Source organism: Tachyglossus aculeatus, chromosome 11 (genome assembly GCF_015852505.1).
Source record: "Tachyglossus aculeatus isolate mTacAcu1 chromosome 11, mTacAcu1.pri, whole genome shotgun sequence".
Classification (NCBI taxonomy): domain Eukaryota; kingdom Metazoa; phylum Chordata; class Mammalia; order Monotremata; family Tachyglossidae; genus Tachyglossus; species Tachyglossus aculeatus.
The window spans coordinates 52,025,147-52,051,991 of record NC_052076.1 but is presented as its reverse complement, the minus strand read 5'-3'; the positions used below and the strand labels follow the sequence as shown (position 1 = coordinate 52,051,991).

General features: G+C 51.7%; 1 protein-coding gene across 2 annotated transcripts in view; it reads left to right on the top strand.

Moving 5' to 3' along the window:
- The first annotated feature begins 1,000 nt into the window (after positions 1-1,000).
- Positions 1,001-26,845, top strand: part of DHX38 (DEAH-box helicase 38) — a 35,820-nt gene continuing 9,975 nt past the window's right edge. Inside the window, exons 1-18 of one of the 2 annotated variants that reach the window (XM_038753996.1) lie at positions 1,001-1,125; positions 8,887-8,950; positions 10,115-10,449; positions 11,504-11,691; positions 12,467-12,571; positions 12,883-13,033; positions 13,464-13,582; positions 14,025-14,101; positions 17,460-17,615; positions 19,147-19,308; positions 19,486-19,593; positions 20,878-20,990; positions 23,613-23,750; positions 24,688-24,874; positions 25,077-25,262; positions 26,066-26,206; positions 26,508-26,618; positions 26,718-26,834. In XM_038753996.1, the coding sequence (XP_038609924.1) occupies positions 8,933-8,950; positions 10,115-10,449; positions 11,504-11,691; positions 12,467-12,571; positions 12,883-13,033; positions 13,464-13,582; positions 14,025-14,101; positions 17,460-17,615; positions 19,147-19,308; positions 19,486-19,593; positions 20,878-20,990; positions 23,613-23,750; positions 24,688-24,874; positions 25,077-25,262; positions 26,066-26,206; positions 26,508-26,618; positions 26,718-26,834 (2,412 nt within the window). In that variant the 5' untranslated portion in view covers positions 1,001-1,125; positions 8,887-8,932. The remainder of the gene's footprint in view (positions 1,126-8,886; positions 8,951-10,114; positions 10,450-11,503; positions 11,692-12,466; positions 12,572-12,882; positions 13,034-13,463; positions 13,583-14,024; positions 14,102-17,459; positions 17,616-19,146; positions 19,309-19,485; positions 19,594-20,877; positions 20,991-23,612; positions 23,751-24,687; positions 24,875-25,076; positions 25,263-26,065; positions 26,207-26,507; positions 26,619-26,717; positions 26,835-26,845) is intronic. The other variant, XM_038753997.1, reaches the window with a different exon arrangement.

The following is a 26,845-nucleotide window of genomic DNA, read 5'->3' as shown; positions in this document are numbered from 1 at the left end:
AAGCACTTAGCCCAGTGCTCTGCACACAGTAAGCGCTCAATAAATACGATTGAAAGAATGAATGAATGAGTGAATGACTGGCTGAATTGTCCTTCCCAAGCGCTTAGCCCAGTGCTCTGCACACAGTATGCGCTCAATAAATACGATTGAATGAATGAGTGAAAGAATGACTGACTTGTCCTTCCCAAGCACTTAGCCCAGTGCTCTGCAGACAGTAAGTGCTCCATAAATACGACTGACTGACTGAATTGTCCTTCCCAAGCGCTTAGCCCAGTGCTCTGCACACAGTAAGCGCTCAATACAATTGAATGACTGAATTGTCCTTCCCAAGTGCTTAGCCCAGTGCTCTGCACACAGTAAGCGCTCCATAAATATGACTGACTGACTGAATTGTCCTTCCCAAGCGCTTAGCCCAGCGCTCTGCACACAGTAAGCGCTCAATAAATACGACTGACTGAATTGTCCTTCCCAAGCGCTTAGCCCAGTGCTCTGCACACAGTAAGCGCTCAATAAATACGACTGAATGAATGACTGACTGACTGACTGAATGACTTGTCCTTCCCAAGCGCTTAGCACAACGCTCTGGCCACAGTACGCGCTCAATTAATACGACTGAATGAATGAATGAAGGAAGGAAGGAATGCAATCAATACGACCGACTGACTGACTGAATGAATGAATGAATGCAATCAATACGACTGACTGACTGACTGACTGACTGACTGAATGAATGAATGAATGAATGGGGGCGGTGAGCGCTCATGAGGGAGACGTTTCTGATTGGCTCCCAGCGGCGCCGGAAGTGGCCGCGGCGGGCACCGGAAGTGTCCGCGGCGGGCGCCTCTGTCCCCGCCTTTCGACGCCTCCCCGGCGCTTGGCGGCGTGGGGCTCGATGGTAGCGTGCGTCGGGCAGAGCGGCGGTCGCGGGGGATTGTGGGGCGGCCCCGGCGGCGGTCGCGGGGGTTTGTGGGGCGGCTATGGCGGCCGGCGGGGCCCGGTGACCGCCCGCGCCCCGACGCGGACCCGTCGCTTCCCGCTGTTCACCCCGAGCCCGCCGCCGCCGGCCCCGCTCTCCATGTGGCCCGCTTGGACGCCCCAAACGCTCAGCACAGCGCTCTGCACACGGTAAGCGCTCAGTCAGTACGACTGAATGAATGAATGAATGAATGAACTTGGACTCCCCAAGCGCTCAGCGCAGCGCTCTGCACACAGTCAGCGCTCAGTCAGTACGACTCAATGAATGAATGAATGAACTTGGACTCCCCAAGCACTCAGCACAGCGCTCTGCACACACTCAGCGCTCCATCAATACGACTGAGTGAATGAATGAATGAACTTGGACGCCCCAAACGCTCAGCACAGCGCTCTGCACACGGTAAGCGCTCAGTCAGTACGACTCGATGAGTGAGTGAATGAATGAATGAACTTGGAATCCCCAAGCGCTTATCACAGTGCTCTGCACACAGGCAGAGCTCAGTAAATACGATTGAATGAATGAATGAATGAACTTGGAATCCCCAAGCGCTCAGCACAGCGCTCTGCACACAGTAAGCGCTCAATCAATACGACTGAGTGAATGAATGAATGAACTTGGACTCCCCAAGCGCTCAGCGCAGCGCTCTGCACACGGTAAGCGCTCAGTCAGTACGACTCAATGAATGAGTGAATGAATGAATGAACTTGGGCTTCCCAAGCGCTTAGCCCAGTGCTCTGCACACAGGCAGCACTCCATCAGTACGACTGAGTGAATGAATGAATGAACTTGAGCTTCCCAAACGCTCAGCCCAGTGCTCTGCACACAGTCAGCGCTCCATCAATACGACTGAGTGAATGAATGAATGAACTTGGACTCCCCAAGCGCTCAGCACAGCGCTCTGCACACAGTAAGCGCTCCATCAATACGACTGAGTGAATGAATGAATGAACTTGGACTCCCCAACCGCTCAGCACAGCGCTCTGCACACGGTAAGCGCTCAGTCAGTACGACTCAATGAGTGAATGAATGAATGAACTTGGACTCCCCAAGCGCTTAGCACAGCGCTCTGCACACACTCAGCGCTCCATCAATACGACTGAGTGAATGAATGAATGAACTTGGGCTCCCCAAACGCTCAGCACAGCGCTCTGCACACGGTAAGCGCTCAGTCAGTACGACTCGATGAGTGAGTGAATGAATGAATGAACTTGGAATCCCCAAGCGCTTATCACAGTGCTCTGCACACAGGCAGAGCTCAGTAAATACGATTGAATGAATGAATGAATGAACTTGGAATCCCCAAGCGCTCAGCACAGCGCTCTGCACACAGTAAGCGCTCAATCAATACGACTGAGTGAATGAATGAATGAACTTGGACTCCCCAAGCGCTCAGCGCAGCGCTCTGCACACGGTAAGCGCTCAGTCAGTACGACTGAATGAATGAATGAATGAATGAACTTGGACTCCCCAAGCGCTTAGCACAGTGCTCTGCACACAGGCAGCGCTCAGTAAATACGATTGAATGAATGAATGAATGAACTTGGAATCCCCAAGCGCTCAGCACAGCGCTCTGCACACAGTAAGCGCTCCATCAATACGACTGAATGAATGAATGAACTTGGAATCCCCAAGCGCTCAGCACAGTGCTCTGCACACAGTAAGCACTCAGGCAGTACGACTCAATGAGTGAATGAATGAATGAACTTGGAATCCCTAAGCGCTCAGCACAGCGCTCTGCACACAGTAAGCGCTCCATCAATACAACTGAATGAATGAATGAATGAACTTGAGCTTCCCAACTGCTCAGCACAGCGCTCTGCACACAGTAAGCGCTCAGTCAGTACGACTCAATGAATGAGTGAATGAATGAACTTGGGCTTCCCAAGCGCTCAGCACAGCGCTCTGCACACAGTAAGCGCTCCATCAGTACGACTGAGTGAGTGAATGAATGAACTTGGACTCCCCAAGCGCTTAGCACAGTGCTCTGCACACAGTAAGCGCTCAATCAATGCAACTGAATGAATGAATGAATGAACTTGGACTTCCCAAACGCTTAGCACAGCGCTCTGCACACAGTAAGCGCTCAGTCAATACGACTCAATGAATGAATGAATGAATGAATGAACTTGGACTTCCCAAGCGCTTAGTCCAGCGCTCTGCACACAGTAAGCACTCAATAAATACGATCGAATGAATGAATGAACTTGTACTTCCCAAGCGCTTAGCCCAGTGCTCTGCACACAGTCAGCGCTCAGTCAATGCGATTGAGTGAATGAATGAATGAACTTGGGCTTCCCAAGCGCGTAGCACAGTGCTCTGCACACAGTCAGCGCTCAGTCAGTACGACTGAATGAATGAATGAACTTGGGCTTCCCAAGCGCTTAGTCCGGTGCTCTGCACACAGCAAGCGCTCAATCAATACGATTGAATGAATGAATGAACTTGGACTCCCCAAGCGCTTAGCCCAGTGCTCTGCACACAGTAAGCGCTCTGTAAATACGATTGAATGAATGAACTTGGACTTCTCAAGCGCTTAGTACAGCGCTCTGCACACAGTGAGCGCTCAATCAATACGATTGAATGAATGAATGAATGAATGAATGAACTTGGACTTCCCAAGCGCTTAGCCCGGTGCTCTGCACACAGTAAGTGCTCCATAAATACGATTGAATGAATGAATGAACTTGGACTTCCCAAGCGCTTAGCACAGTGCTCTGCACACAGTCAGTGCTCAATAAATACGATTGGATGAATGAATATGTTGCCAACTTGGACTTCCCAAGGGCTTAGTACAGTGCTCTGCACACAGTGAGCGCTCAATAAATACGATTGAATGAATGAATGATTGCCTTGTTTCCCCCCCCCCCCCCCCAGTGCTTACGTACTAAGTGCTTAACAAATGCCATCGTTATTATTATTAGTATTACTATTACCTTGTATCTACCCCGGTGCTTAGAACAGTGCTTGGCGCATAGTAAGCGCTTAACAAATACCATCGTTGTTATTATTATTCCCTCTTTTCTGCCTCCTCCTCTCGGCCCTCTCCTTGACAGTCAATCAATCTGTATTTATTGAGAAGCAGCGCGGCTTAGGGGATAGAGCACGGGCCTTGGGAATCAGAAGGACCTGGGTTCTAATCCCACCCCTGCCACATATCTGCCGAGTGACCTTAGGCCAGTCATTTCCCTTCTCAGGGCCTCAGTTCCCTCATCTGTAAACCGGGGATTAAAATGTGAGCCCCAGGTGGAACAGGGACTGTGTCCAATCTGATTAACTTGTATCGTGCATAATAATACTGGCATTTATTAAGCGCTTACTATGCGCACAGCACCGTTCTAAGCGCTGGGGAGGTTCCAAGGTGATCAGGTGGTCCCACGGGGGGCTCACAGTCTTAATCCCCATTTTACAGATGAGGTAACTGAGGCCCAGGGAAGTGAAGTGACTTGCCCAAAGTCATACAGCTGACAATTAGCAGAGCTGGGATTCGAACCCATCACCTCTGACTCCAAAGCCCGGGCTCTTTCATCTGAGCCAGTGCTTAACAAGTACTATAATAATAATTATTATTATTAATTGAGCATTTACTGTACTAAGGTCTTGGGAGAGTACAGTGTAACAATTGTAAGCTCGTTTTGGGCAGAGAGCATGTCCGCCAGTCCTGTTGTACGGTGCTTTCCCAAGCCTTAGTACAGTGTTCTGCACATAGTAGGCGCTCAGTCAATACCATTGATTGCTAGGAATATAATAGACACATTCCCTGCCCACGACGAGCATACTGTCTACAATCCCTCTGCTCCCAGACTGAGCCCCTTCCTTCCTCTCCCCCTCGTCCCCCTCTCCATCCCCCCCATCTTACCCCCTTCCCTTCCCCGCAGCACCTGTATATATGTATATATGTTTGTACAGATTTATTACTCTATTTATTTATTGATTTATTTTACTTGTACATATCTATTCTATTTATTTTATTTTATTAGTATGTTTGGTTTTTTTCCTCTGTCTCCCCCTTTTAGACTGTGAGCCCACTGTTGGGTAGGGACTGTCTCTATATGTTGCCAATCTGTCCTTCCCAAGCGCTTAGTACAGTGCTCTGCACATAGTAAGCGCTCAATAAATATGATTGATTGATTGATTACCGTGGAGTTTCTCTTTCTCCCTCGGCTCCTCCAGCCCTCAGAAGTCTCTCTCTTTCCCTGGGGAAGCAGGGTGGCTCAGTGGGAAGAGCCCGGGCTTTGGAGTCAGAGGTCATGGGTTCAAATCCCGGCTCCGCCCCTTGTCAGCTGTGGGACTTTGGGCAAGGCACTTCTCTGGGCCTCAGTGACCTCAACTGTAAAATGGGGATGAAGACTGTGAGCCCCCCCGTGGGACAGCCTGGTTCCCTTGTATCCTCCCCAGCGCTTAGAACAGTGCTGTGCACATAGTAAGCACTCAATAAATACGGTTGATTGATTGATAGTAAGCGCTTAATAAAATGCCATTATTATTATTATTAATAAAGGGAGTTCATTCATTCAATCTTTATTTATTGAGCGCTTACTGCGTGTTAATTGCTTAGGTCCCTCCCCTAAGTGCCTCTTGATGACTTCTTCCCACCCGCCTCGCCCAGCATATCCCGGGCCTGCCCAAGGCCTGCAGTTGTTTGTTACTCTTGCTAACTCCTCAAACTCATATCCTATCAATCAATCAATCAGTCGTATTTATTGAGCGCTTACTGTGTGCAGAGCACTGTACTAAGCGCTTGGGGAAGGACAAGTTGGCAACATCTAGAGACGGTCCCTACCCAACAGTGGGCTCACAGTCTAGAAGGGGGAGACAGAGAACAAAACCAAACGTATTAACAAAATGAAATAAATAGAAATGTACAAGTAAAATAAATAGAGTAATAAATATGTACATACATATATACAGGTGCTGTGGGGAAGGGAAGGAGGTAAGACGGGGATGTCCTAGATGAATTATATAGTGTAAGCTATTTATTTGTATTGTGCCTGTCTCTCCTCTAGACTGCAAACTTGTTAATCAATCGTATTTATTGAGCGCTTTCTGTGTGCAGAGCACTGTACTAAGCGCTTGGGAAGTACAAGTTGGTAACATATAGAGACAGTCCCTACCCAGCAGTGGGCTCACAGTCTAAAAGGGGGAGACAGAGAAGAAAACCAAACATACTAAAACAAAATAAAATAATTGTTAATGGTATATAGTGTATTATATACAGAGAACAAAACCAAACATATTAACAAAATGAAATAAATAGAATAGATATGTACAAGTAAAATAAGTAAATAGAGTAATAAATATGTACAAACCTATATACACATATACAGGTGCTGTGGGGAAGGGAAGGAGGTAAGACGGGGACGTCCTAGATGAATTATATAGTGTAAGCTATTTATTTGTATTCATGCCTGTCTCTCCTCTAGACTGCAAACTTGTTAATCAATCAATCGTATTTATTGAGCGCTTACTGTGTGCAGAGCACTGTACTAAGTGCTTGGGAAGTACAAGTTGGTAACATCTAGAGACAGTCCCTACCCAGCAGTGGGCTCACAGTCTAAAAGGGGGAGACAGAGAAGAAAACCAAACCTACTAACAAAATAAAATAATTGTTAATGGTATATAGTGTATTATATACAGAGAACAAAACCAAACATATTAACAAAATGAAATAAATAGAATAGATATGTACAAGTAAAATAAGTAAATAGAGTAATAAATATGTACAAACCTATATACACATATACAGGTGCTGTGGGGAAGGGAAGGAGGTAAGACGGGGACGTCCTAGATGAATTATATAGTGTAAGCTATTTATTTGTATTCATGCCTGTCTCTCCTCTAGATTGCAAACTTGTTAATCAATCAATCGTATTTATTGAGCGCTTACTGTGTGCAGAGCACTGTACTAAGTGCTTGGGAAGTACAAGTTGGTAGCATCTAGAGACAGTCCCTACCCAGCAGTGGGCTCACAGTCTAAAAGGGGGAGACAGAGAAGAAAACCAAACATACTAACAAAATAAAATAATTGTTAATGGTATATAGTGTATTATATACAGAGAACAAAACCAAACATATTAACAAAATGAAATAAATAGAATAGATATGTACAAGTAAAATAAGTAAATAGAGTAATAAATATGTACAAACCTATATACGTATATACAGGTGCTGTGGGGAAGGGAAGGAGGTAAGACGGGGATGTCCTAGATGAATTATATAGTGTAAGCTATTTATTTGTATTCATGCCTGTCTCTCCTCTAGACTGCAAACTTGTTAACGGGCAGGGAACACGTTCTGCCAATTCTGTTGTCCTCGCCCAAGCTTTTAGTACAGTGCTTTGCCCGCAGTAAGTGCTCAATAAATAGGATCGATTGACCTCCAGGCCTTCTGGCCTCTTCTTTATGTATAATAATCTATTCCTCCTGTGAAGACACGTCTCCATATCCCCATTTGTTCTTCTCTCCAGCCGCAACAAGCGGCACTTCCTTTTCCATTCATTCATTCATTCAGTCGTATTTATTACTATTATTTATTACTATTATTTATAGTAAGCGCTCAATAAATACGATTGATTGATTGATTGATTGATTGATTGAGCGCTTACTGTGTGCAGAGCACTGGACTAAGCGCCAAATTGGGTTGCCAGTGCTTAGTGGAAAGAGCCTGGGCTTGGGATTCAGAGGTCACGGGTTCGAATCCCGGCTCCGCCGCTTGTCAGCTGCGTGACTTTGGGCAAGTCACTTCACATCTCGGCGCCTCAGTTCCCTCACCTGTAAAATGGGGATGAAGACTGTGAGCGCCACGTGGGGCAGCCTGATTACCTTGTATCCACCCCATCATCATCCTCAATCATCATCAATCGTATTTATTGAGCGCTTACTGTGTGCAGAGCACTGGACTAAGCGCTTGGGAAGGCCAAATTGGGTCGCCAGTGCTTCGTTTAAAGAGCCTGGGCTTGGGAGTCAGAGGTCATGGGTTCAAATCCCTGCTCCGCTGCTTGTCAGCTGCGTGACTTTGGGCAAGTCACCTCACATCACGGCGCCTCAGTTCCCTCACCTGTAAAATGGGGATTAAGACTGTGAGCGCCACGTGGGGCAGCCTGATTACCTTGTATCCACCCCATCATCATCATCAATCGTATTTATTGAGCGCTTACTGTGTGCAGAGCACTGGACTAAGCGCTTGGGAAGGCCAAATTGGGTCGCCAGTGCTTCGTGGAAAGAGCCTGGGCTTGGGAGTCAGAGGTCATGGGTTCGAATCCCGGCCCCGCCGCTTGTCAGCTGCGTGACTTTGGGCAAGTCACTTCACATCTCGGTGCCTCAGTTCCCTCACCTGTAAAATGGGGATTAAGACTGTGAGCACCACGTGGGGCAGCCTGATTACCTTGTATCCACCCCATCATCATCCTCAATCATCATCAATCATATTTATTGAGCGCTTACTGCGTGCAGAGCACTGGACTAAGCGCTTGGGAAGGCCAAATTGGGTCGCCAGTGCTTCGTGGAAAGAGCCTGGGCTTGGGAGTCAGAGGTCATGGGTTCGAATCCCGGCCCCGCCGCTAGTCAGCTGCGTGACTTTGGGCAAGTCACTTCACATCTCGGCGCCTCAGTTCCCTCACCTGTAAAATGGGGATTAAGACTGTGAGCGCCACGTGGGGCAGCCTGATTACCTTGTATCCACCCCAGCGCTTAGAACAGTGCTTGGCACATAGGAAGTGCTTAGCAAATACCGTTATTATTCCCCCTTCTAAACTGTGAGCCCGCTAAGCAGTGAGCATGTTACCCTGCCTTTTCATCATTTGCGTCGACTTCTTTGATTGCTCTGAGTGGGAAGAGTGTAAATTGCAGGGTGCTGTGCTAACTGCCCCTTCCAACTCCGTGATGTGGCCGTCACCCTTTCCTTTTTTCTTATAGGTCGAGTTAACAGTAAGGGGAACCAGACTTCTACCGCGTCCTTTTTATGAGTCCTGCAGGAATGGTGAAAATACCTTTAGATGTCACGCTTTGGGTTGGGCCCCTCTTTTGGAACAGGAAAAACAATTCATGGTGTTAGTTGTCCTACGCCCCTCCACTTACCGGTAATAGAAAGCGGACAGTTAAATAGTCAAAACATTTAGATAGGCTACGTGGGTTGTAAGTGCCCGATAAGTACCACCGATTATAATTACGTGCAGTCGGTTGGTATATAGAAGGCCGTCGGTGCCAAGGGTGGATTAAGCATCCTTTCACGGAGCGTTTTTGCCTGTGAACGGGTAGAAGAAACAATTTTCCCAAAATATTTTCCGTCCCTTCGTTAGTTCTTGAGGCCGTTCCCTGGGGAAGGGGCGGACAGCCTCGCGAAGCTCCGCCGCTTGGAAATCACGTCCCCTACTCGAGCTTCAGGGTTGTCGGAGGCGGGACGGGGGGGAGGATGGAGGGGTGATGCGACATCTTATTCATGAAAGGCTTTCTTGCTGAAATGATAGCGTGTGGGTGCCCTATGTGGGGGAGGGGGATGGAAGAAAGATGTATCATCATCATCAATCGTATTTATTGAGCGCTTACTGTGTGCAGAGCACCGTACTAAGCGCTTGGGAAGTACAAATTGGCAACGTATAGAGACAGTCCCTACCCAACAGTGGGCTCACCGTCTAAAAGGGGGAGATGTATGTTGGGAGCTCTTGTATTTACGGGAGTGTTGTACTACTCAGTCAATCAGTTATATTTATTGAGTGCTTACTGTGTGCAGAGCGCTATACTAAGGCTTGGGAGAGCACGGTATAACACTACAACGGACACATTTTAGACTGTGAGCCCACTTTTGGGTCGGGACCGTCTCTATGTGTTGCCAACTTGTACTTCCCAAGCGCTTGGTACAGCGCTCTGCACCCAGTAAGCGCTCAATAAATACGACTGAATGAATGAAATACCCTGCTCAATATGAGTTTACAGTCTAGGCCACTCCCTGAGAGACTGAGAGGTCCTGTCTTTTTTTTTTTCTGGCACTTCTCAGGCGCTTACTCCGTGTCAAACGCTGCTCTGAGCGTTGGGGTAGGTATTGGGTCGGACACAGCCCCTGTCCCGCTTGGCAGTCGTAGGTATGTGGCAGCTTAGCGTGCTTCCGTCTCGTCGGTTCCCACCTGACGGCCCTCTCTCTGTCCAGGCTGCCGCTGAGATGGAAGAAAACAGCGACGAGGCCTCCCTTCACCGGCTGGAAGGCGTCGACGTGGGGACGCAGGTCGGCGGCCTCATCTGCAAGACCAAAAGCGCGGCCAGCGAGCAGCACGTTTTCAAAGCCCCGGCACCGCGGCCCTCCCTGCTGGGGCTGGACCTGCTGGCGTCACTGAAACGGAGGGAGCGGGAAGAGAAGGACGACGGGGAAGACAGGAAGAAGTCTAAAGTCTCTTCCTACAAGGACTGGGAGGAGAACAAGGATGACCAGAGAGATTCGGAAGACGAGGGCGACGACAGAACTGGACGGAGCGGTAGAAAAGACAGGTGATAGCCTTTGGCGGGGTTGGATCGATAAAAAGGTCGAGCGAGGGACGGCAAGCCCCGATGTCACCCTGCGTTGGTCCCCTCTTGGAAACTCGGATCTCCTTTTTAGCCTCCAACTCTTCAATTCTCACAATTCCCCCTCTAGACCGTAAGCGCTTTGTGGCAGGGAATGTGTCTGTTGTTATATCGTGCCTCCCGAGTGCTTAGTACGATGCTCCGCGCGCGGTAAGTGCTCAGTAAAGCATCATCACCATCATCAGTCGTATTTATTGAGCGCTTACTATGTGCAGAGCACTGTACTAAGCGCTTGGGAAGTACAAATTGGCAACATATAGAGACAGTCCCTACCCAACAGCGGGCTCACAGTCTAAAAGTAAATACGACTGAATGACTGCGTGAAGCGCCCGAGAGGTTGAGGGGGCCAGGAATTACCTCGGTTTTCCCTCTGGCGATGTGGAGCAAGACATTAAATGAAGGTCAGACAGTGAATCAGCGATGGATCTGCAGCGTGGCTCAGTGGAAAGAGCCCGGGTTTTGGAGTCAGAGATCATGGGTTCGAATCCCGGCTCCGCCACTTACCAGCTGTGTGACTCTGGGCAAGTCACTTCTCTGGGCCTCATCTGTAAAATGGGGATTCTTTTAGACTGTGAGCCCACTGTTGGGTAGGGACTGTCTCTATATGTTGCCAGCTTGTACTTCCCAAGCGCTTAGTACAGTGCCCTGCACACAGTAAGTGCTCAATAAATGCGATGGATTGATTGATTAGACTGTGAGCCCCACGTGGGACAACCCGATCCGCTTGTAGCCTCCCCAGCGCTTAGAACAGTGCTTTGCCCGTAGTAAGCACTTAATAAATGCCGTCGTTATTATTATTATTAATCTGGTATTAGAGCCGACCTGCTTTGATTCGAGTCAGTGCCCTGTAGGTGAGATCATGCCAGTAGGGAGGATGGAGAGGGAGACCAGGAAGCTTCTCTTGGGCCCAGGAGGTGCCGAACGCCGGTCAGCTGAGAGTCCTCTGCTAACCTCGTAAACCTTCCCGCTTCCGTAACAGGCAATACCGGGCGGCCCGGGTAGAGACTCCATCTCACCCTGGTGGGGTGAGTGAAGAGTTCTGGGAGCGCAGCCGGCAGAGAGAGCGGGATAGGCGGGAGCACGGAGTGTACGCTTCTTCCAAAGAAGAGAAGGACCGGAAAAAGGAGCGAACTCGGGATCGAGACCATGATCGGAAGAGGGACCGAGGTAATGGTCCATCTGGAGATGATGGCGATGATAATTATAATTGTGGCATGTGATCACTTAGACTGTGAGACCCATGTGGGACGGGGACTGTGTAATAATAATAATGATGGTATTTGTTAAGCGCTTACTATGTGCAAAGCACTGTTCCGAGCGCTGGGGTAGAGACAGGGTGATCAGGTTGTCCCACGGGGGGCTCACAGTCTTAGTCTTCATTTTACAGATGGGTAACTGAGGCCCAGAGAAGTGAAGTGACTTGCCCAGAGTCACACAGCTGACAAGTGGCGGAGCCGGGATTAGAACCCGGGACCTCCGACTCCAAAGCCCGGGCTCCTTCCACTGAGCCACGCCACTTCTCGGCATGTCTGTGTCTGATCTCCTTATCTTTACCTCAGCACCCAATACAAGCGCTTCACAAATTCCACAGTCATTATTATTATCATTATAAGTGCTTACTATGTGGTAAGAGCTGGGGCAGGGCCAGGCCATTCAGATCAGACACAGTCCCTGTCCCCGCATGGGCTCACCACCTAAGGGGGACGGAGAAGAGGGATTTAACCCCCCTTTCACCGCAAACGACTTTAAGCGCTTAGTACAGTGCTGTGCACCCAGTCAGCGCTCAATAAATACGATTGATTGATTGATTGACTTGCCCAAGCTCACCCAGCAGGCACTCAGGCCTGCAGATGGTCGGGGATCTCCTGCCTCGTGGTCGAGGGTGGAGCGGGCCGAAGCTGGACACCGGGACTCTGAAGTTCTGCCCCGTCTCTTTACGCAGATGAGCGGGACCGGAGTCGGCACAGCGGCAGGTCGGAGCGCGATGGCACTTCCGAGCGGAGCGGCCGGAGGAGTGAACCAGAGAGCCCTCGGCACCGCCCCAAAGGTGGGTGTGACTGCTTTTTCCAGACCGGCTAGTGGGCCTGAGCCTCGAAGGGCGAGGGTAGAGGGATGGGCCCAGTCCCCTGCCCCCCACCCGGACTCAGTCGGTAGCATTTACCGAGCACTTTCTGTGCGCAGAGCACTCGGCGTAAACGCGAGTCCCGGTTCCTCCCTGGTCCTGGGATGTGTGACTGCTCGGTGTGGAGCTCCAATCTGGGTAGTGGGCCCTTTAGGTGCCTCTGTGCGTCCCTGGGCCCGGCGGGGCTGTGGGATCGGAGGAGAACGGCCCTGCCCTGCTCCTTCCTTTGGTCCCAGATGCAGCCACCCCCTCCCGCTCCAACTGGGAGGAGGACGACAGCGGCTCCAGCAGCTCTCGACGCTCACAGTGGGAATCGCCGTCCCCGACGCCCTCCTCCCGGGATTCCGAGAGGGGCCACCGGGCTTCCTCGACCCGCGACCGAGACAGGTGACCCCCCCACGCCGAACGGCCCGGCCTCTTCAGGGTGGGTGGGCAGTCCTGGAGTTGAGGGTCAGCGGGGGACTTGGGGGGAGAGCTCTGGGATGGCTCAGGATTGAAAAAGGAATCTCGCAAGGGATTGCGGACACCGCTGGAAATCGCCTCCTCTCTCTCTCTCGAGCCGTTGACCCGCCTCCCACCTGCCGAGGGGACTGCGTTTCGGATGTTCTTCGAACTGGAGGTGGCTTCACGATAACCACGCGGATACCCGCCTCCTTACCCGCTTTATCTTTAGATCCGGACATCCACCTTTTCCCTACGGTTGGGGTTGTAACCCTTGGTTCGGTGCAACAGAGCCTTGGCAGGCGGGACAGTAGAGGCATTTCCCATTAGGAGGAAAGGCGGGCTGGTTGAGATTTCAGCAGTTCTCTCCGTTCAGGTCAGTGAGGAGCAAATACTTCAATGATACTCCTCTACCCACCCCGTCTTACAAATTCAATGAATGGGCTGATGACCGGCGGCATCTGGGGTCCACTCCTCGACTGTCCAAGGGACGAGGTAGCAAACTTCCTTGCGGGAAAGAGGGAAACAGAGGTGGTGGAATGTGTGGTAAAGCCGGGTTGTGGGCGGAGGCGGGCGAGGGAGGTGGCCCTTCTGACCCCGTTGGTCACAAACAAAGGAGAAAGGTGAGCGAGAAGCAGCACAGGCCCGGGGGCTAATCACTTCACTTCTCTGTGCCTCAGTTACTTCATTTGTAATATGGCGGTTAAGACCGCGAGCCCCGTGCGGGACGTGGACTCTGTCCGTCCTGATTAGCTTGTGTCTCCCCCAGCGCTTAGTACAGTGCCCGGCACATAGTAAGCCCTTTACAAGTACCATTAGAAAAAAAAGAGCGAGGGCTGGCTTCCCCCGGAGCGTTTAGGAGATCGTCAGCACCGAGCAGCGAGAAGGACGAAGTGGGGCGTGGGTCCGGGCTGAAGGAGCGTCTTTCATCCTTCAGGGAGGCGAGAAGATGGAGAAGGCGGGATTTCCTTCGACACAGAGGAGGAGCGGCAACAATGGGAGGACGATCAGAGGGTAAAGGCCTTTTGTGGAAATGTGTGCTTGTGTGGTGGGGAGCATGTGTGTTGTGTGGTGAAGCAGCGTGGCTCAGTGGAAAGAGCCAGGACTTTGGAGTCAGAGGCCATGGGTTCAAATCCCAGCTCTGCCACTTGTCAGCCGGGTGACTTTGGGCAAGTCACTTCACTTCTCTGGGCCTCAGTTCCCTCATCTGTGAAATGGGGATTAAGACTGTGAGCCCCCCGGGGAACAACCTGATCACCTTGTAACCTCCCCAGCGCTTAGAACAGTGCTTTGCACATAGTAAGCGCTTAATTAAATGCCATCATTATTATTATTGTGTGGGCTTTCCAGAGGGATAGGCGAGGGGCTCCGTGGGTGGCCCGTGGGCTGGAGCAAGGGCTTGTAGTCATCATCATCATCATCAATCGTATTTATTGAGCGCTTACTGTGTGCAGAGCACTGTACTAAGCGCTTGGGAAGTGCAAATTGGCAACATCTAGAGACAGTCCCTACCCAACAGGGGGCTCACAGTCTAAAAGGGGGAGACAGAGAACAAAACCAAACATACTAACAAAATAAAATAAATAGGATAGATATGCACAAGTAAAATAAACAAATAATAAATAAATAGAGAATAAATAAATAAATAGAGAATAAATAAATAAATAAATAGAGAATAAATAAACAAATAGATAAATAAATGAATAAATAGTCACCTGGCTGAGGGGCAGGACTGGGTTGCCCCTGGAGGAATCTGCCCGGAACCAGGGATGACAGTGTTCGGTTGACCTCACCTGCGGCCCTGAGAGCTCATCGGGCCCGAGGCTTTTAGTCCCTGCCCGCTCTGAAGATTTTGGGACGGGGCTGGTTTCCCCCTAGTCTCACTCCCTTCGCTGCTGTCGGCCTCACTGTATGGGGAATTTGTAAAGGGTTAACAGCACGAGTAGCGCGTGCGAGCCTCCAGATCCTACTGCCGGGCGGCTCTGCCGTCACACGTGTTGGCTGTGACAGGCTAATTCCGTGTGGCCTTTTCCCCCTCTGTGCATTCATTCAATCGTATTTATTGAGTGCTCACCGTGTGCAGAGCACTGGACTAAGCGCTTGGCAAGTACAAGTCGGCGACCTAGAGAGACGGTCCCTACCCAGCAACAGGCTCACAGTCTAGAAGGGGGAGACAGACGACAAAACAAAACATGTAGACAGGTGTTAAGTCACCAGAATAAATAGAATTAAAGCTAAATGTGGCCTCCTCCCCCTCTCCATCCCCTCCGCCTTACCCCCTTCCCTTCCCCACAGCACCTGTATATACGTATATATGTTTGTACGGATTTATACTCTATTTATTTTACTTGTACATATTTATTCTATTTATTTTATTTGGTTAATATGTTTTGTTCTCTGTCTCCCCCTTCTAGACTGTGAGCCCACTGTTGGATAGGGACCATCTCTATATGTTGCCGACTTGGACTTGCCAAGCGCTTAGTCCAGTGCTGTGCACACAGTAAGCGCTCAATAAATGCGATTGAATGAATGAATGAATGAATGAGAATTTGTAAACTGTTAACAGCATGAGTAGCACTTGAGAGCCTCCAGATCCTACTGCCGGGCGGCTCCGCCGTCACACGTGTTGGCTGTGACAAGCTTATTCCGTGTGGCCTTTTCACCCTTCGTGTATTCGTTCGTTCATTCATTCAATCGTATTTATTGAGCGCTTACCGTGTGCAGAGCACTGGACTAAGCGCTTGGGAAGTACGAGTCGGCGACCTAGAGAGACGGTCCCTACCTACCAACAGGCTCACAGTCTAGAAGGGGGAGACAGACGACAAAACAAAACATGTAGACAGGTGTTAAGTCGCCAGAATAAATAGAATTAAAGCTAAATGTGGCCTCCTCCCCCTCTCCATCCCCTCCGCCTTACCCCCTTCCCTTCCCCACAGCACCTGTATATATGTATATATGTTTGTACGGATTTATTACTCTATTTATTTTACTTGTACATATTTATTCTATTTATTTTATTTTGTTAATATGTTTTGTTTTGTTCTCTGTCTCCCCCTTCTAAACTGTGAGCCCACTGTTGGGTAGGGACCGTCTCTAGATGTTGCCAACTTGGACTTCCCAAGCGCTTAGTCCAGTGCTGTGCACACAGTAAGCGCTCAATAAATGCGATTGAATGAATGAATGAATGAATGAGAATTTGTAAACTGTTAACAGCATGAGTAGCACTTGAGAGCCTCCAGATCCTACTGCCGGGCGGCTCCGCCATCACACGTGTTGGCTGTGACAGGCTAATTCCGTGTGGCCTTTTCCCCTTCGTGTATTCGTTCGTTCATTCATTCAATCGTATTTATTGAGCGCTTACCGTGTGCAGAGCACTGGACTAAGCGCTTGGGAAGTACAAGTAGGCGACGTAGAGAGACGGTCCCTACCCAGCAACAGGCTCACAGTCTAGAAAGGGGAGGCAGACGACAAAACAAAACATGTGGACAGGTGTCAAGTCGTCAGAATAAATAGAATTAAAGCTAAATGCACATTATTAACAAAATAAATAGAATAGCAAATATGTACAAGTACAATAGAGTAGTAAATCTGTACAAATATATATACGGGTGCCGTGGGGAGGGGAAGGAGGTAGGATGGGGAGGAGGAGAGGAAAAAGGGCTCAGTCTGGGAAGTCCTCTTGGAGGAGGTGAACTCTAACCAGTCACACCCCTGCAGCTATCCCGACTCTGCCACGTCTGCTGTGTGACCTTGGGCAAGTCACTTAACTTCCCTGAGCCTCAGTTACCTCATCTGTAAAATGGGGATTAAGACTTTGAGCTCCCCCGTGGGACAACCTAATCACCTTGTATCCCCCCCCCCACCCCAGTGCTTAGAACAGTGCTTTGCACATAGTAAGCGCTTAACAAATGCCATCATTATTATTATTATTATTATTATAACCAGTGTTCCCCCAGAGAACCTTCAGCAGGTGCTCTGGCTTCTTCTTCAAACAGCAGCACCCGCCTTTCGGGCTAGAGAAGCAGCGTGGCTCAGTGGAAGGAGCTCGGGCTTTGGAGTCAGAGGTCATGGGTTCAAATCCCGGCTCCGCCACTTGTCAGCTGTGGGACTTTGGGCAAGTCACTTCGCTTCTCTGGGCTTCAGTTCCCTCATCTGGAAAATGGGGATTAAGTGTGTGAGCCCCACGTGGGGCAACTTGATTACCTTGTATCTACCCCAGCGCTTAGAACAGTGCTTTGCACATAGTAAGCGCTTAATAAATGCCATCATCATTATTATTATTAAAGAGGCCGGGTAGAGCGGGGCGGCCTCTTGTCTCTGGACCCTCCGTCGGCTTCCCCCGCGGACCGCCCTCTCTCTCTCGTCCCCGCAGCAAGCCGACCGGGACTGGTACATGATGGATGAGGGGTACGACGAATTCCACAACCCCCTCGCCTACTCCTCGGAGGACTACGTGAAGAAACGAGAGCAGCACCTGCACAAGCAGAAGCAGAAGCGCATCTCCGCTCAGCGGAGACAGATCAACGAGGTAGGGCGGGAGGGTCCCGGCCAGCATGGATTGCCCCAGCCGGCCGCCGCCCCATCATCATCAATCGTATTTATTGAGCGCTTGCTGTGTGCAGAGCACTGTACTAAGCGCTTAATGGGAGGGGACCCACGAGGGACGAGTGACAATTGAGCAGGATGACCTTGAGCAGGCACCTTTGAAGTCCGTCTCTCTTTTCCCCAAATGAGAAATTTCTCCCGTTTCTCCAAATGGGAAATTTCTCACTTCCCCCACCCCACGACCCCTCCAAATGAGACTGCCAATGGCAACGTGATAGCCGAGAGACACCCTCACTGACATCAGTCAACCAACCAGTCGTATTTATTGAGCACTCGCTGCGCGCAGAGCACTTTACTGAGCGCTTGGGAGAGTAAAATGGGAAATTTCTCACTCCCCCACCCCACGACCCCTCCAAATGAGACTGCCAATGGCAACGTGATAGCCGAGAGACACCCTCACTGACATCAGACAACCAACCAGTCGTATTTATTGAGACTTTTAGACTGTGAGCCCACTGCTGGGTAGGGACTGTCTCTGTATGTTGCCAATTTGTACTTCCCAAGCGCTTAGTACAGTGCTCTGCACATAGTAAGCGCTCAATAAATACGATTGATGATGATTTATTGAGCACTCGCTGCGTGCAGAGCACTTTACTGAGCGCTTGGGAGAGTACGATAGGAGAGAGTTGGTTGACGTTCCCTGCTCATATGATTAATAATAATGGAAATCGTAATTGTGGTGCTAAGTGATGTCTGTGTGCCAAGCACTGTAGTAAGCGTTGGGGCAGATACAAGATAACCAAATTGGACACCGTCCCTGTCCCTACCTGAGGCACATATAATGTTCCAAGATTTGTGTATCAGGGACTGCTGATTAAGCACAGTCAGCCTTCCTGCTCCGTGCCTCTCCCTTCTCCGGCAGCGTGGCTCAGTGGAAAGAGCCCGGGCTTCGGAGTCAGAGGTCATGGGTTCGAATCCCGCCTCCGCCACGTCTGCTGTGTGATCTTGGGCAAGTCACTTCGCTTCTCTGGGCCTCAGTTCCCTCATCTGGAACATGGGGATGAAGACTGTGAGCCCCACGTGGGACAACCTGATCAGCCTGTATCCTCCCCAGCGCTTAGAACAGTGCTTTGCACGTAGTAAGCGCTTAGCAAATGCTTATTATTATTATTATTGCTTGTGAATCCTGGGAGCGTCCAGGAAGAAAGGCACCTGTGGCCTTATCTCTCAGATCCCCGACGATTAGACTCCCCAGTTCGGCTGGATGAGTGTCTTCCAGTTTTTGAGGCCGTCCGATAAGCGAAGGGTGCGAAAGGCCCGCTCGGGTGTTTCCGGCCATGATTTCTTTGTCCACCAAACGGGAGAGAGGCTGGACCGAGGTGGTGACCCTTCCCGGCCACCTTTCAGAAGCCTCATCCGGCGGCACCACGGGACACCGCCCTTCGAAGGGGCCCTTTGGGAGTTAGCCGGGGAGCGCTTAGTTGTCGCCTGACAAAGCCCTTTTCTCCCTGCAGGACAACGAGCGCTGGGAGACCAACCGAATGCTGACCAGCGGCGTGGTCCATCGGCTGGAGGTGGACGAAGACTTCGAGGAAGACAACGCGGCCAAGGTGCATTTGCTGGTGCACAATTTGGTGCCCCCCTTCCTGGATGGACGGATCGTCTTCACCAAGCAGGTGGGGGCTCCTCTCTGGAGGAGCGGGAGACGGCGGCAACCAGCGGACGCGCTGCCGGGAGGCGGGAGAACCTCGCGGCGAGGCGAACGGTGGGCGCGGCGGGCCGGGAACGGGCCGGCCCGTCAGCCTCCAGGAGACCCGGGGGACTGACCCGGAATCGCGGTCCCTCTGTTGCAGCCGGAGCCCGTCATTCCGGTCAAGGATGCCACTTCGGACCTGGCCATCATCGCTCGGAAAGGCAGCCAGACGGTGCGCAAGCACAGGGAACAAAAGGAACGGAAAAAGGTCGGTCTCCGAAGGAGCCGGGCGGCGTCTGTAGTATCTGTTAAGCTCTAGCGCTGAGGTAGATGCGAGGTAATTGGGTTGGACACAGTCGCGGTCCTACATAGGTCTCACAGTCCTAAGCCCCCTTTTCCAGGTGAGGTGACTGAGGCACAGGGAAGTGAAGTGACTCGCCCAAGGTCACGCAGCAGCAGGCGCAGGACAGAACGGGGATTGCCAACTTGTACGTCCCAAGCACTTAGTACAGTGCTCTGCACACAGTAAGCGCTCAGTAAATACGATTGATTGATTGACTGATTAGAAATCAGGTCCTTCTGACTCCGGGGGCCGTAGTCTAGCACTAAGCCACGCTGCTTCCCTCTGGGACGGGGGGGACCCAGCCCTGAAGTCGGGGCAGAGTTAGCAGCGGGGTAGAGAAGCAGCGTGGCTCAGTGGAAAGAGCCCGGGCTTTGGAGTCAGAGGTCATGGGTTCAAATCCCGGCTCCGCCAACTGTCAGCTGGGTGACTTTGGGCAAGTCACTTCACTTCTCTGTGCCTCAGTTACCTCATCTGTAAAATGGGGATTAAGACTGGGAGCCCCCCGTGGGACAACCTGATCACCTTGTAACCTCCCCAGCGCTTAGAACAGTGCTTTGCACGTAGTAAGCGCTTAATAAATGCCATTATTATTATTATTAGCAGGGCCACGGCACTACTCGTTTTCACTGGGCCCATCTGGAAGCTCTCTTGTGGGATGGTGACGGGGTTGCCATCGGGAATGATGGAGGAAGGGCCAGCACCCTCCTCCACCCAACCTAGTACTATTAGTAGTACTAAGAGTGTTTATTAAGCGCTTACTACATGCAGAGCACTGTATCCTTCAATCAGTTGTATTTATTGAGCACTTACTGTGTGCAGGGCACTGTACTAAGCCGTTGGGAGAGTACACGTAATAGAGCTGGTAGATACGTCAGCCTGCCCACAGCGAGTTGAGGAGCTGAGATGGAATATGCAGGTGGGAATTAAGCAGGGCCCCTTTCCTCAGGGAGCCCATTTAGCCAGTTTTATGAGCTCCCCTTGATATTACATTCCCTGTTTTCCTCATGGAGCAGTCTCCTCGAACTTTTGGTATTAGAGCATGGGGTTCAGCATTCCCACTGCCTCCGGATACTTATAGCTCCCATGGATATTTATCCATGGTTCCCGGAGGGCAGATTTTTCTGTTGACCGTAGTACATCTGGGAGTTCCTCAGGGTTCTTGCTCAGTGGTACTGACCTGACCGTGCCCTCTCTTCGTGACGTTTTAAGGCTCAACACAAGCACTGGGAACTGGCCGGGACCAAACTGGGAGACATTATGGGCCTCAAGAAAGAGGAAGAACCGGACAAACCCTTGACCGAAGATGGCAAAGTGGATTATAAGTGAGTGCGGATCCAGGTCTTATTTCCGGGAATGATCTCGGCATTGTCTGGGGCCCTGCTTCCGGGAATTGGCAGGACTGTAACAAGCTCTAAACCAGATGGGTGAAAGGCCTCTAAGTCCTTTCGAGCTTCCTTTTTCCGGCCCTGCCTCCCAGAAGTCTAGCTCAGGGTTGATTGTGCTGGTTATCCCCTGAAGTATATTCTGCAGCTGACGATCGGGTCTTGTGGACTTTTATCATCGACCAGGTGGGCTCAGGGACTCCGAGCCCCGATCTTCCGGGAGACTCTAGGCTAGAAGGGTCTCTGATCGTGTCCACCCCTGCTCCTGCAGGGCAATGGGGTGTCCACTCTGTGTCTGGTCAGACAGGATGCAACAAGCCTGGTTCCAGAAATAGCGGAGGCTTAGATTGTAAGCCTTTTTTTTCTTTCTTTTTAATGATATTTAACTGCTTACTATGTGCCAAGTACTATACTAAATCATCAATCGTATTTATTGAGCGCTTACTGTGTGCAGAGCACTGTACTAAGCACTTGGGTAGATTCCGGATAATCAGGTTGGAGACCATCCCTGCCCCACAGGGGGCTCAGTCTGAGTCGGAGGGAGGAGGATTTAATCCCCATTTTACAGATGAGGCACAGGGAATGAAGTGACTTACCCAAGGGCACACAGCAGACAAGTGGCAGAGCCAGGATTAGAACCCAGGTCCTCTGATTTCCAGGCCCGTACTCTCTCCGCTAGGCCACGCCGCTTTTCTGCGTGGGCGGGGATTGTGTCTACCAACGCTCTCTACTGCTTAGTACAATGCCCTGCGCAAAGTAAGCGCTCAACAAATAGCATTGATCGATTAACTTGAGTAGTTGGGGCTGAACGCAAGCCTGCCCCAAGTCTAACAGGCGATGAAATTTTGGGGTCTGGCCCCCTGAATCCACAAGTGCAAGATGATCACCCCGGCCAGCAGGACCAACCTGCAGAGAAGCTCGTTTAAACGGTTGCCGTTGGCTTCAGCTGCAGGTGGCCCAGGGGATCTCGTTCCAAAGTCCCGCAGTGCGGGGACCGCGGCGAGTCCTTGAAAATTTAATGTTGGCTCTTGTCTCCCGTCTGGGGAGACGAAACCAAGAGCGAAGGAGACGTCGAAGGGTGTATTCACCTCCTTTCCCCTGCCGTGCTTCGTAGCCGAGTGGTGAGCGGGCCACAGATGGGAGGCGGGGAGGGGGTGTGCTGTTGGAGCCTGGTCCAAACCATCTGGGGTTAGCTCTGTGCTGATCTGCCCCGGCCCCTAGGCCTTGGGCTTGTGGGACTCACTGGCCGGGTGGTATTCCGTTGACTGTTCATTCATTCATTCATTCAGTCGTATTTATTGAGCGCTTACTGTGTGCAGAGCACTGTATTAAGCGCTTGGGAAGGACAAGTTGGCAACATATAGAGGCGGTCCCTACCCACCAGTGGGCTCACGGTCTAGAAGGGGTTAAGTTGGAGTCTCCACCATCTGCTGGACGCTTGTCACCGCCCTGACAAACGGGCCGTGAGGAGGTATGGAAGGATGTGAAGTTCTCCAACTCTCCTCGGAAAAGTGGCATCCCTACTTCATCATCAATCGTATTTATTGAGCGCTTACTATGTGCAGAGCACTGTACTAAGCGCTTGGGAAGTACAAATTGGCAACATATAGAGACAGTCCCTACCCAACAGTGGGCTCACAGTCTAAAAGGGGGAGACAGAGAACAAAACCAAACGTACTAACAAAATAAAATAAATAGAATAGATATGTACAAATAAATTAAATAAATAAATAGAGTAAAAAAAATATGTACAAACATATATACATATATACAGGTGCTGTGGGGAAGGGAGGGAGGTAAGATGGGGGGATGGAGAGGGGGACGAGGGGGAGAGGAAGGAAGGGGCTCAGTGTGGGAAGGCCTCCTGGAGGAGGTGAGCTCTCAGCAGGGCCTTGAAGGGAGGAAGAGAGCTAGCTTGGCGGGTGGGCTGAGGGAGGGCATTCCAGGCCCGGGGGATGACGTGGGCCGGGGGTCGATGGCGGGACAGGCGAGAGCGAGGTACGGTGAGGAGATCAGCGGTGGAGGAGCGGAGGGTGCGGGCTGGGCAGTAGAAGGAGAGAAGGGAGGTGAGGTAGGAGGGGGCGAGGGGATGGACAGCCTTGAAGCCGAGGGTGAGGAGTTTCTGCCTGATACGCCGATTGATTGGTACTTCTACCTTGGTTGAAATTTGGGCCCCCCACTCTCTTCCCAGGGGCCCAATAGGCGTATTCCAGGATTCCAGCCCCGCATTTGTCTCTGGTGAATAAGTGCTCGTGGTGGCTATCGGCAGATGAGTGACCTGACTCTGTCTCTTCTGGGTATTTTAATCCAGAACCCTCTGTGGAACTGTGCTGTTCCATTTGTTCCCAGGAGAAAAGTATTCCGAGGGGAACGAGTGCTCAGACAGTCGGGACAAGACTTCTGCTCTCCTTCACCTGGGAGGAGGCCGGAATAGGAGAGGTTGTGTTGCTAGTCACGGGCCTCTTGAAAGCATCTGTGCATATGGGAGCAGGGGACAGGCGGTGGGCAGGAAGAAGCCGGGAGGCCGGAGCAGGGCCTCAGGCTGCGGTGGTGCGTTCCTAGGACTGAGCAGAAGTTTGCAGACCACATGAAGAAGAAGAGTGAAGCCAGCAGTGAATTTGCCAAAAAGAAGTCCATCTTGGAGCAGAGACAGTACCTGCCTATCTTCGCGGTTCAACAGGAGCTCCTCACCATCATCAGGTATTCTTGAGCCTGCGGCGGTTTTCGGCATTCGATAGTTCAGGGTGTCGGGACTCTTCCCCGCCGTTCATTCGGCCGGGAAGGGAAGGAGAGGCCTTCGGGTCTCCTGCCGGCCTCTGCAAGGTGCCCTGGGTGGGCTTCTTTACTTCAGCCCCCCGCTGATGGCTCAGACTCAGGGTTTGCATTCTTTCCCCCTTCCTCCAGCTGAATCCAATCTTAAATTTAGCTATTTCTGCAGAGGTCCAGAATCCAAAATCCAATGTTGTCAGATTGATCTTCTAGCTCTTCAGTTTGTCGATAGAGTTGTTGCTCATTCCCGTGACAGCGGGCTTTCTATCTGGAGCGTCGAGGATCTCCGCACTGCCCAGTCCCTCTGACTCCCCTTCGGCCCCTTTTACTGTCCCACATGGGACAACCTGATCACCTTGTAAGCTCCCCAGCGCTTAGAACAGTGCTTTGCACCTGGTAAGCGCTTAATAAATGCCATTATTATTTTAGACTGTGAGCCCACTGTTGGGTAGGGACTGTCTCTATATGTTGCCAACTTGTACTTCCCAAGCGCTTAGTACAGTGCTCTGCACACAGTAAGCGCTCAATAAATACGATTGATTGATTTACTTGCCTTTGACCCGAGGGCTTGCTGGGCTTAGAGGAGACAGCCTGGGCTCTATTCAGCAGCAGCCTTGCGGGGGTGCGGTTTTCTCTCGCCTTTGCCCACCGGAGCCCTGTTTCCTGAGCGAGAAATAACCTTTGGGTGAGGAGACTGGTAGACCCTTCCTCAGGGATCGTCGGAAAAACCGACGGCCGGAGTGGTAGAGCTGCTGGGATGGGGAATTGATTAGCCTTTTTAGAGTTTCCGAGGGCCAGTTCTGGTTTGTCTCCACATTCGAGTTAAGCTGCCCCCCTCCCCACTTCCCGTTCTTCTCCCTCCTCTTAGGGACAACAGCATCGTGATCGTGGTGGGGGAGACGGGGAGCGGCAAGACCACGCAGCTGACCCAGTACTTGCACGAGGACGGCTACACGGACTACGGCCTGATCGGCTGCACCCAGCCGAGGCGCGTAGCCGCCATGTCAGTGGCCAAGCGAGTCAGCGAGGAGATGGGAGGGAGCCTGGGAGAGGAGGTGATTAGGGGCAGCTCGGTGGGTTGGACTCGGGTCTGGTGGCGGGGGGGGAGCGGGCTTGTTAGCTTGGTAGAACAGCGCTGGAGCAGAGCTAATATTCTGGGCATCCAACAAGGCAGAGCAGACTGTCTGCTGCCCCGAGGAGATTGCCCTCCAGCCCCGTGCCTGCCGGAGACCCTAGAGTCCCTCCCCCATCTTCTAGGTGGGCTATGCTATCCGTTTTGAAGACTGCACCTCCGAAAACACAGTGATCAAGTACATGACCGACGGGATCTTGCTCCGGAAGTCCCTGCGGGAAGCCGACCTGGATCACTACAGTGCCATCATCATGGACGAAGCCCACGAGCGGTCACTCAACACGGATGTGCTCTTCGGGCTCCTCCGGGAGGTCAGGCCTCGGGGGGCCGAGTTGGGTTCCCCCTTCTACTTTCACGTCCCGCCGTTTGGCCCGGCGCGCTTCTGAACCACTTGTCTCCGGAGAGGAGGGTCGGGCGGGCCCGGAGGGATTTTGTCACCTCATCCTGGGAGGTGCTGGCTGGGGTTCCAGGCTGAACTTCCCAGGTGGCAGGATGGAAAGGCTGCTTTTCCAGACCGGCCTGCAGCCTTTGACTGTCGGGCCTTGCTGCAGGTTCCGGTCTGGTGGGTCATAACCCCTGACCAACCGGGAGTCCATCCGCCAAGCTAGCTCTCTTCCTCCCTTCAAGGCCCTGCTGAGAGCTCACCTCCTCCAAGAGGCCTTCCCAGACTGAGCCCCTTCCTTCCTCTCCCCCTCGTCCCCCTCTCCATCCCCCCATCTTACCTCCTTCCCTTCCCCACAGCACCTGTATATATGTATATATGTTCGTACATATTTATTACTCTATTTTACTTGTATGTATCTATTCTATTTATTTTATTTTGTTAGTATGTTTGGTTTTGTTCTCTGTCTCCCCCTTTTAGACTGTGAGCCCACTGTTGGGTAGGGACTGTCTCTAGATGTTGCCAGTTTGTACTTCCCAAGCGCTTAGTACAGTGCTCTGCACATAGTAAGCGCTCAATAAATATGATTGATTGAGTCCCACCGCTACAGATCGCCCTCCGCTCGCCCAGCGGCGATGCTTGACTTACCAGTGGGCAGAGCCTCGGGCTGTGGTCGCCGAAGGGGTCTCACCCTTGCTTACCCCAGGGGACCCTCCCGGCTTCTCTCTCCAGGTGGTGGCTCGGCGCTCGGACTTGAAGCTCATCGTCACCTCGGCCACCATGGACGCAGAGAAGTTTGCCTCCTTCTTTGGGAACGTTCCCATCTTCCATATCCCTGGCCGCACCTTCCCCGTCGACATCCTCTTCAGCAAGGTATCGGGGGCCGGGTTCTTCTTGCCCGTTCAGACCAGAGTGCCCACTTCTGCTGCCTAAGAGATAGGGAGGGTGGTGCATTTGTAGGGGAGGCGAGGAGCGGAGACCCTCAGCTGTAAACCGGCGTAGTTCAGGCGAGCGAGGTCTTGGGTTCTCACTGGATTAGGGCCGTTCGGCCCTCGACGTCGGAGCCAGAATATCTGCGATGCTTGGTTGGTGTTGTGGTGGGCTGGGGGGTTGTCATGTGAGCGGCTTCAGGTTAAAGGTCGGTCCTTCCCGAGCTGACCCGTTTGTGTGACAGACCCCCCAGGAGGACTACGTCGAGGCTGCAGTGAAGCAGTCCTTACAGGTGCACCTGTCTGGAGCCCCAGGAGACATCCTCATTTTCATGCCTGGGCAGGAGGACATCGAGGTAAGGGGCGTCCTCACCGATGCGGCCGTCCCACCTGGCCTCCCGGCCCCCCCGGACCGCGGGCACCGTGCCGGTCTCACCGCGCTTCCTTGTCCCCAGGTGACCTCGGATCAGATCGTGGAGCATTTGGAGGAACTGGAGAACGCCCCCGCCCTGGCCGTGCTGCCCATCTACTCCCAGTTGCCCTCTGACCTTCAGGCTAAAATCTTCCAGAAGGTACCCCACCT